The sequence below is a fragment of the Sturnus vulgaris genome, chromosome 6 (assembly GCF_052056855.1).
Source record: "Sturnus vulgaris isolate bStuVul1 chromosome 6, bStuVul1.hap1, whole genome shotgun sequence".
Taxonomy (NCBI): Eukaryota; Metazoa; Chordata; class Aves; order Passeriformes; family Sturnidae; genus Sturnus; species Sturnus vulgaris.
The window spans coordinates 25350072-25362543 of record NC_142248.1 but is presented as its reverse complement, the minus strand read 5'-3'; the positions used below and the strand labels follow the sequence as shown (position 1 = coordinate 25362543).

The 12472-nt window shown below is 43.2% G+C and overlaps 1 protein-coding gene across 7 annotated transcripts in view; it reads right to left on the bottom strand.

Annotated features, from left to right (window-relative positions):
* Positions 1-8799, bottom strand: part of YLPM1 (YLP motif containing 1) — a 33061-nt gene extending 24262 nt beyond the window's left edge. For all 7 annotated transcript variants that reach the window (XR_015804627.1, XM_088167346.1, XM_088167347.1 and 4 more), the window contains exons 1-4: positions 7777-8799; positions 4011-4247; positions 3022-3216; positions 1118-1860 (exon numbers count right to left, since the gene is read on the bottom strand). Coding sequence is in view for 6 of the 7 variants with exons in the window: in XM_088167346.1 (XP_088023472.1) it covers positions 1118-1860; positions 3022-3216; positions 4011-4247; positions 7777-8799 (2198 nt within the window). In the remaining variant the exon portion in view is untranslated. The remainder of the gene's footprint in view (positions 1-1117; positions 1861-3021; positions 3217-4010; positions 4248-7776) is intronic.
* Positions 8800-12472: the final 3673 nt, after the last annotated feature.

Below are 12472 nucleotides of genomic sequence, written 5' to 3'. Positions count from 1 at the left end.
ATTGACATTGAGTGCACCTTCAGCAAGTTTGCAGAGGACATCAAGCTGAGTGGTGTGGATGACATGCATGATGGACAGGATGCCATCTAGAGGCGCCTAGAAAAGTTTGAGAAGTAGGCCCATGGGAACCTCATGTGGCCAATTACAAGGTCCTGCACACCTGGGTCTGGGCAGCCCCTGGTCTCAATACAGGCTGGGTGATGATGGGATTGAGAGCAGCCCTGCCACGAAGGACTTGAGGGTGCTGGTGGATGAAAAGCTGGATATGAACCAGAAATGTCTGCTCACAGCCCAGAAAGACAACCTGTGCCTATCATTGCATATCACTGAGCCCTAAACTAACACACATAAAAGACATGCACTAGCAAGTCTTGAAAACATATTCAGAACTGTATATCCAACATGTACATCCAACTGTATATCCAGGAACAGAATCCTTTTAAAAACTATCAGGAGGTAGAAAATTATTCACTTATATAAAGTTCATGCACATTGCTAGCAATTCACAAATTATTATTCATGATTGATCTCTCCAGAAGCAAAGAAAAGGGAAATAACCATGAAGATATTATTGTAAAATCTAGCAGAGTATGCAAGGATAGAAACAATTGAACAGAACACCACTGTCCTTTGATTTAGCAGACATCACACCAATCAGCAGACATCTCAAACTAATGAGCAGATAGAACAGATGTCATTTTTGCACCTTGATATAATGTATTAAAGAAAATCATTCAAAAAACAAGATCTTGGATTAAATTATATAGCAAGTATAAAATCAGCAAATATCAAATACTTCCAACAGCTCTCCTATTTTCAAAGGAGCATTGTGTCTCTGTGAATGAAAAGGGGCAGCATCCCCAAGCACTTTATCAAAACAAAAAAAAAAGCAATCTACTCTAGATTGTTCAGTTGAAAGATGTCTGTATATCCTTGCCTTAAAAATATAAATACAAAGAGCATGATGTACATATATTAAAAACAAAACCTCCATTGAACAAATACACACTTCACACAACCTGAGAAGGATTTGAGAATAAGACATATTTCATTTCTTAATTAATCACTGAAAATCCTGTAGCCTGGAATATGTATAAATCAACAAAAACATTCTTACCTAGGGCCTCGAGGGCCTTCAAAACGTGCTGATCTGGGAGGATCTGGAAGCAATCCACCTGACCTCACCGGTTTATCCTGCACAAGAGGTGTGTGTGTTGAAGACACTGCAGAAGTGCCTTTCAGTTCCCCACACTGTTGTTCAGATGAAATATTTACAGATTGTTTACTAAGATGACCTTGAGACTTTCCGTGGTCAGATGAGCCAAAGGATGAACCTACTTGAGAATGATAAGGTGAATAGCTAGTTGAACTAGCTATTTTTGATGCATAGGTACCAGGGGTGGGAAGGAGAGCTGGCCTTGGTGTTTCAGTAGCTTGACTGCTTTGAGAACTGGATCCTGAAGGGACAGAGGAATTCGGTAACTGAGAAACAGAAGAGAGAGGCGGGGGGACCAGTGGAGGTGTACTTGAAGGCAAAGTTGGAGGCATAATAGGAATGCCACCTTGACCAGTTTGGGAATATGGAATAAATGGAGGTGGCAGCGAAACATTTGCAGGATATTGATTCTTCAGATTTTGGAGTGAGGTCACTTTTTCCTGCAGATGCGACTGAGTGACCTTCATCTGTTCATCCCATGCTTTCCACTGTTTCTCATACTCTTGAAGCTGGTCTTTGTGAGGGTAGGTTTGAAGCTGATGCTGCCACTGCTGGTTCATTGATCGCTCCCAATCTTTATGAAGTTGCTGGAACTGTTTTTGCTGTGCCTCATAATGTCGCAGCTGCATGTCCACTGACATTGTCTGCAATGAGAACAAGAATAGGTTCAAAATACTTTAGACAGTCAGTTACTCTCAGAGGCAGGTGGTTCAGTATCACTTGTAATTTCACAATTTCTGATGACTTGGCCGCAAGCCTGAGGAAGAACTACATTGAAACAAAAGCAAACACCAACAGTGACAACTAAAGACATTGTGAAAATTTACATCTTTAATGACTATATACTGTATCTATGTATACAAGACTTCAATAGGACAGCTGAAGAAACTCATAATCTGTATAAACTCTATTATTACTGGATCCTAACAATGGCTAAAGCCCAAATGAATCTTCACATATATACACTATGTGACTATTTCTCAAAGTTTCAGTTTTTGCTATTAACCTGCTCAGAATGACCTCAGCCTTCTCTAAGCTTTTGCCAGATCTTATTTGCACAAATGAAGCTTCTTTCAAGGAGTTCTGTCTTTCATTATGTAAGGATATCATAATACTCATGGCTTGATCTTGCCTGAGATTTTTAAGGTTTACTCAAAGAGATTTATTAGAAAAAAATGCAGACAGCCCAACCTACAAAGAAATGCTTCATGTACGAACTCTACCAACCCAGTAAAAGCTGACTCAACTCTCTAATACAGTAATCAATTTCTACTTAAAAGCTTAAAGACAAAAATACTGGCTTCAACTGATTACTTGAGTTTAAAATAATGTGAGATACTGATTTTCTTAATTACATTTACTGTCAATTTTTGGCATCTACATTTATCATTGAACATATTTATTTTTGTAAAAAATAGCAGCTTCCAAATTACACTGTGCAATCATCTGTTTACCTGACCTTTTTGAATTGTTTCTGCAGTGGCAAAACAATCAAAGCTGAGTAAATTCAATATTGTGTTCAGCTTTGCTCTTGAATCACCTAGGTACATCTGAAAAATCTTATGGGAAGTGTAAAGTCTTGTATTTCTCATCCTACTGAACCTTCATCACCATCTGTTAATGTTTTTTTCATTCTAAAGTTGAGTGATAGTAGGGAAAATGGATATAAACTTCTATGCAAACAGAAAAAGTAACTAGACAAATGAGCCAACCATCACAAATTATTCAACTACATATTTTTCAGCAGACAATGAGTGCTGGATGACTAAGGATGTATATCAAACACCAACTCCTTAGTGTCTCACCTCTAATTGTGGAGGCTGTTGCATGATCTGTTGATACTGCTGTACTATCTGCTGCAGCTGAGCATGCTTCTGCATTATTCTCTGATATTGAAACCCAACCCGGTGATGGGGGTGCTGCTGCCACTGAGCTGCTGCCGCTTGCAATTGCTGCAATCTCAAATCCTCCTCAGGGTCATCAGGAGGTTCAATATTGAGCTACAGAAAAAGGCAAATACCATAAATAAAGGGAAGTTGCTTCTGTCAGAAAAAAATTCCCTTGGTCATTACATATTTCACAGGAACTTGCTCACTGTTCATTAGGCTGATGGCAATTAGGTTATTCATACATAAAGAAACTACCTACAGGAAAGAGATTAATGAAAATCTGTTATCTGTCACTCACAGCAAAGGCAATGAGAAACAGTGGTTTTTCATGATGAGGTCAAGTAACTCCAAGTGCATTATTTTTGCCACTTTGCAGGAATTTGAGTGCTGTAAGTTAAAGTGGAGCGCATACTATTCAAACATCAGTCATGACCTCCATCTATTATACAGTAACTGTTACTGAGCATGCTGACTAAAAAAACTCTGCAAAATTCTTGGCTTTCAGACCAACTCTAACGCACAGAGGGAAGGGGAGCCAGAATTCACAAACTGCCAGAGAGAATTTAGGAAATGGTGTCTTAAACATAGCATTCCTCAACTAGAGTACCTACCTGATTTTGCACTTTGGTATCATGAGGTGTTCTCACAGACTAAGATGACAATGTTGTGGAAGGTGCAGGAGTCAGTTCAGACTTGCCTGGTGCATGTGTGGGTGAATATGTAATTTTACACACAAGAAGTGTATTTTCTAATTGGTGAAGCTTTAGCAAATGTTTTTTTAAAGACTGTTTCACAACATTCTGTTATTGTTACAAAGTATACACGAGAACCTGATGGCATTAATTTTCCTGAGGTTTTGGCACATCTAGGACACAAATGGAATGGCATCACTTTACAAAGCCTACCTGAGTTTCAGTAGATGTAAGAGAAGACTCGTCTTCTTTGGATGCAGGAGGCAGGGATTCATTAAGAGGAGGAGGTTCAGACTGCTGAGTTGAAGTACTCATTTTCCCTTCTTCAGACTTTACTCTCTGCTCATCCTTCACTACTGGACTTTTCATCTGCTGCTGCCCCTGTGCATGGGCTTTTGCCCTTTGCTGCAGGCTAAGCAGGTGCTGCTGGTACCAGTACTGCTGCTGTTCCTGTAATAGGTGTAAATTTTCTAAGACAGTTTTCACAAGAAAGACAATAGAAAATCATTAATGATCGACACTAGAATCATACTGTAGAGAAGCTTTTAAAACTGTTTTGAGGAAAAACTCACTTCTTCAGCAACAGTATTGCAATGGATGTCAGAAGATCAAATCAAAATTCAGAAACCACTCTGTAATGCACAGAACCCACAACAGAATTTACTTTTTACCCCAAGAAGCTTACTATTCTATAACTATAGCAAACAATCATAAAAAATCTGAAACCCAGGCAATAACAAGAAAAATTACTACAGACATGCTATAAGTACCATATTTATTGGTTTTAGAGCTTTTGGTATCTAAGAACTACAATAAAGAGAAAAAGAAGGAAATGTACAGAACAAATGAAGAGGAGGAACAGAGAACACAGACAACAAGTAGACTGAAAATGACAGCTGAAAAATTGTGGCAAAGATGTTTGAACAAAGCTATGGAAAATAAAAAGAACAATCAGAACCGGTATATAGTAAAGATTATGTATCACCTGATTATGATTATGAATCATCCTGATTCATTCACTAGCTGAAGAGGGAAGCAGGTATGATTGCACCCAAAAAATGACCAATTTAAGAAATAATAAGCTTTCTTTTTAAATATTTCAGGGTAGAATTAAGAATACTCAAAGCAGGTAACAGAAGCTTCAAAAAGCAAGCTGCCACTAACACAAAGAACAAAAGACTAAAGGTAAGTATCTCAACACTTAAGTAGTAGTGTTTTAAAGAGACCTGAGTAAGAACCAACAGTTCTGTATCTCTTCCAATATGAGAAATATCAGGCATCAAACGCATAGAAAGACATCTGTGGGAGGCAGGTCTTCTTCTGACATGGTCTTGTGCCACCAGAGTAGCCCCTATTAGAGACCTCTCCAAGGGCTACAATTTTGTGGATTCAAGACATAGCTCAGAAAAATCTAGATATTTGAAAAATAAATACACCATTTACAGCTAAGGCAGCTCCTGTATCTTAAGAAAATATTGCTATATTGCTACATTCTTGATTTTTAAGTGCATCTGCTTTTAGTCACTATCAAAGATAGAATGATAAAATACTGTACTTTTTGGTCTAACCTAGTGCAACCATTCTTGTGCTCTCAATTCACAGGTATCTGAAGGGAAGGTGCTAAGAGGAAGGATCCAGGCTTTTCTTGGAGGTGCCAAGGAACATGGAAAGGGGCAATGGGCAGAAACTGATGCACAGGAAATTCCACCTGAATATGAGAAAGAACTTTTTTACCATGCAGAGGACTGAGCACTGTAACAGATTGCCCAGAGAAATTGTAGTCTCCCTCACTGAAGATATTCAAGAACTGTTTGGCATACACAACCCTGTGCCACACGCTCTGGGATGACCCTGCTTGAGCAGAGAGGTTGGACCAGATGACCCCCATTTGGTCCCTTCCAGCCTTATCCATTCTGTGATACTGTAAACAAATAGCAGCGTACATTACCCAAGTATCGGATGGAACATTAAGGAAATACCACAGTTATTTTAACTGGATTTGACAAGAATCCAGCAATTTAGTCCAACTATATAACCAAGGAAGAAACTACGCTAAACTCACGATACTGTCAAGGCAAAAAGCAGTATCTTAGACAGGAAAGGAAAATAATAAAACACCAACTCATGGCAAATTGTGTAATATTTTCTGAGTTAAGAGAAAAACACTGATATATTTGTCCGCGGCCACTGTTACTGTGGGATGAGAACAGAAAGAATTGCTTTCAATTGCGAGTTTAAACAACGGCTTAATAGGATACTACAAATGGCAAATTAGTTTCTTTACTCAGCTTTTCAGACTACTAACAAAAAAGCATCACTACACTTAGCTTTTCCTATTCCTATTGTGTAAGAACTTGTTACTCCAAATCCTGTCTTATTTTACAGCCTAAGATAACCAAAATTGTATCAATCTGTTATAACAAATTTATTACCAGAAAAGTTTCATATTCCTTTTCACACTGAAATATTATTCAAGCAAAGCACACTACTCAAGATAGAAGCTGTTTGTATAAACACTCACAAACCAAACAACGTAAACTTCAGCAGTATCCTGCTGCTTCCGTATGCACACCACAATAAAGCATTATTTGCAACTCTTCTGGGAAGTGTTTACTATTTTATCATTGAGCTCAATAATTTAAGAAGTCAACAAGCTGCCGCAATACCAAATTAACACCACTTTCTACACGTGACTTTTGAAGTTTTGGTTTTGTCATTAAAAAATTAAGTCTTGTTGTTACCACTGTAAAAGATCAATTAGTACTGTCCAAAACTTTCATAAAATTAAGTGAAATTAACTGAAGGCACTACTTTGCCAGGCAGTAATTACTTATATGGTACAAATGTAAAAATGGAATTTACACAGATACAATTAAAAAAGTGTTCCAGCAATTAGCAAATTTAAAGTGTCAGTGACTTCAATATGACACAACAGGATTTTTGCAAACCTAGTTTTGAATCAGAACCCCCAGATCAATTTACCAAAAACATAGATTTAAATAAAAAAACTTTAAAGTATGCACTTCAATTTTGTTCTTGCAGGTGGATCCCAATAAGATAACTCTAAACCCATTCAAAAGCCTCAGTGAATCTGCCTCATCCATGTACACAGCTGAGGGCCTCAACACATGTGCCTCGCTCTGCATGCTGAACCCTAAGCCTGGATTGTCCCTGACAATGCAGAGGAACGGTCCCATCGAGTTCACTGGAACTGGTCTCATTTAGGAAGTGAAGCAGGCAAACATATCGCAGTTTTTTGGCCCTAGTGTACCTAAGAAAAACACACAGCAATAACATTTTTCAAGGCATTTCAGAACATTTCCCTCCAATGCTCTATGCAACTTTATACTGGAAGATAAAGCACATGTAGGAGAAAACGTGGATTCAGTCTAAGTAGACGGCAAGTATGTACTGCAACAGAAACATTTCTGCAGCTTTAACTGTGCGTGATAAGATTAAAATAGTCACAATTCTACACTAATCAAACAGACAACTACAACTCAACCCCTTAAAAAAAACAGTAATAAAGAAATCACTGAAGACAAGTGACATCCCACAACGTGCAACAAGCAAACAGACTGCTGCATCTCACAACAAGCCAGACAAAACAAACAGGGGTTAGGTGCAGGTCGCCAACATGCTGCACTTTGGGATACAGTCTCCAGAGACCAATGCATGCTCAAGAAAAGTAAAGCCAGCCAGGATTTACACTTTTTTCCTAAACAATTTTTCTCGAGAAATGACAATTTGTTACATCCCTACCAACCACTACTGGATAAATCAGCCTTTATAAAGTTTCCCCTGAGCTGCGCCATTACCACACTTCCACGGATTGCGTCCAAACCCTTTCAATATTATGCAAATATGGTGTGTTTATTAACTGCCCTTAGTCGGGGACCTTTGCAACACCCTGTACCTGCCAGCGGCTCATCGGCACCGCTACCCTGGAGACTCCGCGCTGCCAGCCGGACCGTCTTACCTGGGGAGTCATGGTGGAGGGGTCCGGCTGCTCCGTTCCACCGCCCTCCTTGGCAGCACCTTGCGCGGCCTCCGGCTGGGCAGCGGCGGGCGGGGGCAAAGACGGCTGGGGCGGGGGAAAATGAGCCTGCGATGTCTTGCCCGGGGGAGGGATGGAGGGGGCCAGGGCGGGCTGCGCGGGCTGGGAAGGAGAGGCCTGGGAGGAGAGCAGGTAGGGCTGGGGATGTGCCATGTAGCCCTGGGCAGAAGGCGGCAGGTAGGGCTGGGAGGCGGTGGCCGGCGGGGGCTCCAGGTAGGAGGGCGGGGGCTCGGAAAAGGAGGGCGGCGGCTGGGAGGGCTGCGCCCGGGGCAGGTAGGGCTGGAGCGGAGGGGACTGGGCTGGGGGCGGGTAAGGCTCGGCCTGGGGTGGCGGCAGGTAGGGCTGGCCGGGGGGCAGGTAGGGTTGGGCGGCGGGCTGCGGGGATTGCGGCGGCGAGGACAGCTCCATATCCATGGGCACTGGCTCGACGGGCACCGGCTCGCCCCAGTCGCCGTGCCCGCCCAGCGGTTCCTGCCCGTCGCGGTCCCGGGCCGAGGGGGGCGGCTTGCGGGGCGGAAGCTCGCGGTGGGCGTACTGCTTCTGGTAGCTGCGGACCGGCGGCGGCACCGGTGGCACCGGCGGCTGCTGCTGCCAGTCGGTGAAGGAGCTGGGCAGCGGCGGCGGCGGCAGCCCCGGCGGGGGCGGCCCCGGCGGCGGCGGGGGGCCCAGGAGTACGGACTGCAGCTGCTTCTGGTGCATCTGCTGGAGCTGTTGCAGCTGGGCCAGGTGCTGCTCCTGCAGGCTCAGGAACCCCGAGGAACCGGCGGGCGGCGGCGCGGCGGCGGGGGGCGCGGGCCCCGGCGGCGGGTAGCTGGGAAGCGGCATCGGCGGAACGGCGGGAGGCGGCACGCTGGGGGGCGGGATGGGCAGCGGCGGGGGCGGGATGGAGGTGGGGGGCGGCGGGTAGTGCCCAGCCGCCCCGTACAAGCCCCAGGCCGGGTACATGGCGGAGCACGGAGCGGTCACAGGCCGCGGCAGCGGCGGCGGGCGGCGCACGGCGCCTGCGCGGGGAGGCCCCACCCCGCCGAGCAGTCGAGGGTGAGAGCCGCGCCAGAGCGCCCCGCGCGCTGCTGGGAGGGTGGCAGCGCCGCCTAGCGGACAGCTGCCTCCAGCGCGGGGCCGAGGGCGGAGGCGAGCGCGGAGCGGCACATCCCGCCCGCCCCGCCGGGAACAAGAGACGGGATGGGAGCGGACGGGACGGGGGCAGGCGACAGACGGGAGCCACCGCGGGCCCGGCGCGAGGCCTCCGCTGTGCGTAGAGGTGCCGCCAGGCGCTCCGCAAGCTAGGCTGTGTATGGCGGGCCTCAGTGCCGGTTACCCAGCCTGAAGTGTGAGTTAAATATACAAATATGTTCTGTGGGCAGTTAGCAATGATTCATGCTAAGTGCTCAACTCCCATCGTAGGGAAGAGGCGTGTGTGTGTGTGTGTGTGTATGTGTGAATTCTGGTAGCTGGGCAGTGAAGCCTGGTGGCTCCCGGTCCGCAGGACACCAGCACTGCGGTGCTCTGCTCGGCCTCCTTTACACGCACAGAAAGCCTGAGCAATTTTTGTCATGCTCAGTCTCTGGTTCATGCCCGTTGAATGAAGGATCCCAGGCCAGTGGAGAAATGCAGGTGTGGAGGAAAGGTCCTAAGACTTTTCAGTCAGGAGAAATATCAAGAAAATCACATTGTTAGGTAGAGAAGAAGCTTTATCCTCTCTGGTGGAAAAACTGGAGTTTATGTTCATTTGCTGTTAAATCTTAGAAGTCCAGAGGAGATACACCATGAAACTGCAAGAAAATATTTGAGTGAATTCAACTGAGATGCAAATCTTTAAGAAAACTAACTTAATTTTTTACTTATAGAACTGCCTTTTCTATTATTTGGTATCCCTTCTTTTCATTTAGAGGCAATTATTGATCCTTTTCTGTTTAGGATGGTCTGTTTAGACTTCTCTTGCAGTGAATATGACTTTCAGATAGCATTTGTATTTTTAGCCTGCATCTACTGTTCATTGTATTGTAATTAACGTTTATATACCTGGGTTCTATGGACCAGTTTACTCACTAAGCTTTTGAAAGTCTGTCCTTCCCACACAAGGAATTCCTATTGCAAACATCCTTTAATTTATCCTCCTGATCTATTCACTCTATACGAGTTCTCTTGTGATCACTTTAGTAACAGTTATTTCCTGCAAGCTTCTTCTACTATTTTTGCTGTTTTTTGTGGTTACTCAATATTGTCAAGAGACTTGTTACTTCTCTTGAGGGAATCAAGTACCTAGACACTTTCAGGGCAATTGTTTCCCAGCCTACATTGTGGAAGCCAAAATGTAACTTCCAAATAACTTGACAGGTGCTTTTTCAATATTCAAATCTGGTTTGGGTTGCAGTACAGTTGACTCTCACCAGACAGGATACACTGGCTTTACCCAATGTTACCTTGTCCTTAAACCAACCCTGTTAAGTTCACATTATGTCCTCTGATTCCTTTATTCAGAATATGTTATTTTTATTATTTTATTCTGTTCAGTCTGTAACATTAAAGGGTGCCATCATGTTGGTTTTGGTTAATTTTCTTAAAAATAGCTCATGTTCTTCCTGCTTCTAAACACTATTATACCACATTTCAGTTACCCCTCAATTAACCAGTGTCACATCTTGGATCAGCAGCTTAAATTTCTTCATCTGGTAAGGCTGTAGTAATCTTAAACCTTCTAGTGGCTCCATAAAGGAGTAGAAATTATTTTCTACCATTCTTTGCATATATTCAGATTTTCTTTATGAGGTGCTCCCGTATGTTCTCTGTCTTCTGAAGCTATGGAAACCGGCTACAGCAGGAGACAGGATGTTAGCAGGGAGGCTGAATTCTCTAGTTACTAAGAAACACTGCAAGCATCTGATAGTTAAATCCTGTGCAGGTTTAAACCATCTGCCAGAGTTGAGTCAGGAAGGAATTTCTCTTCCGGCTTGGACTGACAGAGCTCTGCATTTGTGGGAATATCAAAATATTGTAGTTTACCAAATTCTTTCCTGTGACAATGATCCTTCCTCCTCTGACATACTGTAAATTAGATAAGATACTGGGATGCCATTGTGTGCATGGAGTAAGTATTTTCCTCTGAACCAAGTGTTTGGTACACAGGTTCCCTGGCATTGCAGAAGCAGGTGATCATTCAGGTGGTCCTCTCCTGTCCTATTTATCTTCTGACCAGGTTCTTTGAGTTAGCAGCCAAGTTTTTTGTCTTACCAGTCATACTCAAATTAATGAAAATTTCCTGATGGGTTTGCTCACTGCCAATACTTTCTTCTGCTCATCCTCCAACTCTCCTAACACATCTTTAGCAATTGCCTTATACCTATTTCAGATTCCTCCTCCTTTTACTAAAATGAGGCAGAGTAAGAGGAATAAAAGATTTCAGTATACGGAATAAAAATTTCAGTAAATGAGCACATTTAGTTTGATTCCTACCCACCGTTCATGCTAAATACAATATTTTCATGAAGTCCTTGCAAAAGGCATTCTGCTGGCAAGTATATGTTCCCCAAATTCATCAGGCTGCTGTGCCTTTGAGCTGTTCTGTGCCAGAAAGACTATTATCAAATGTTACCCTAAGTATCCATTCCTTTCTTATTTCTTCTCCAGTCTCCTTCCATTTAGATTAATTCAAGTGAAGTTATTTGCACTAGAACAATTCTAGTCAATTACTGACTCAAAGAAGTCTTTCAAAACTAGAATTATTCTGAAAAGCAAGTTACAGACATCTAATCCTACAACTCAGTCCTCATTTGACTGAACATGGGCTTCAACTGTTCATGACAATTCTTGATCATTAGCTTAAAGAAATATGGATTGGATTGAGAGAACAAAACTAAGGATATTATTTTTGAAACATACGTGTTATATACTAACTGTAAAATCTCTCCCTTGTTGGCTACTTTCTTCCTGGCTGGAGGCAGAAAAAATTAACTTTGTGATAACCTGGAAGGGACTAAATTTTCAAAGTGTCATTATGCTGTTATTTCAGGGATGTTTAATAGGTGAGTCTGCAACAAGCACAGAGATAGCATAAGAAGTAAGTCTGATGTGTTCCCGAAGTTTCCTGAAGTATCTGTAGAGGTAGGTTGCTAGCAAGGAAGTTACCAGGATGTCAGAGCATGTCCCAAAGACAGGAAATTATCTTCACTGCATGCTGTCCAGCATGCAGACAGCCAAGTTCAGCTATTATATAATTTTTAAGGTTGGAAGAGACCTCCAAGGTCATCGAGTCCAACGATTAAAACAGCACTGCCAACTCTGTCACTAAACCATGTCTCTAAGTACCACATCCACACTTTAACAATTCCAGGCCTAGTGATTCTACCACTTCCCTAGGCAGCCTGCTCCAATGCTTGACCACCTTTTCAAGGAAGCAATTTTTCCCAATATCCAATCCTTTCTGGTAGTTGTAGAGCGATAAGGTCTCTACTGAGCCTTCTTTTCTCCAGACTAAATGCCAGCTCCCTCAGTTGTTTCTCATCAGATTTGTGCTCCAGGCCCTTCACCAGCTCCACTGCCCTTCTCTGGACATGCTCCAGCACTTCAATGTCTTGCCTTGTAATGAGGGACCCAGAACTCAACACAGGACTCAAGGTGC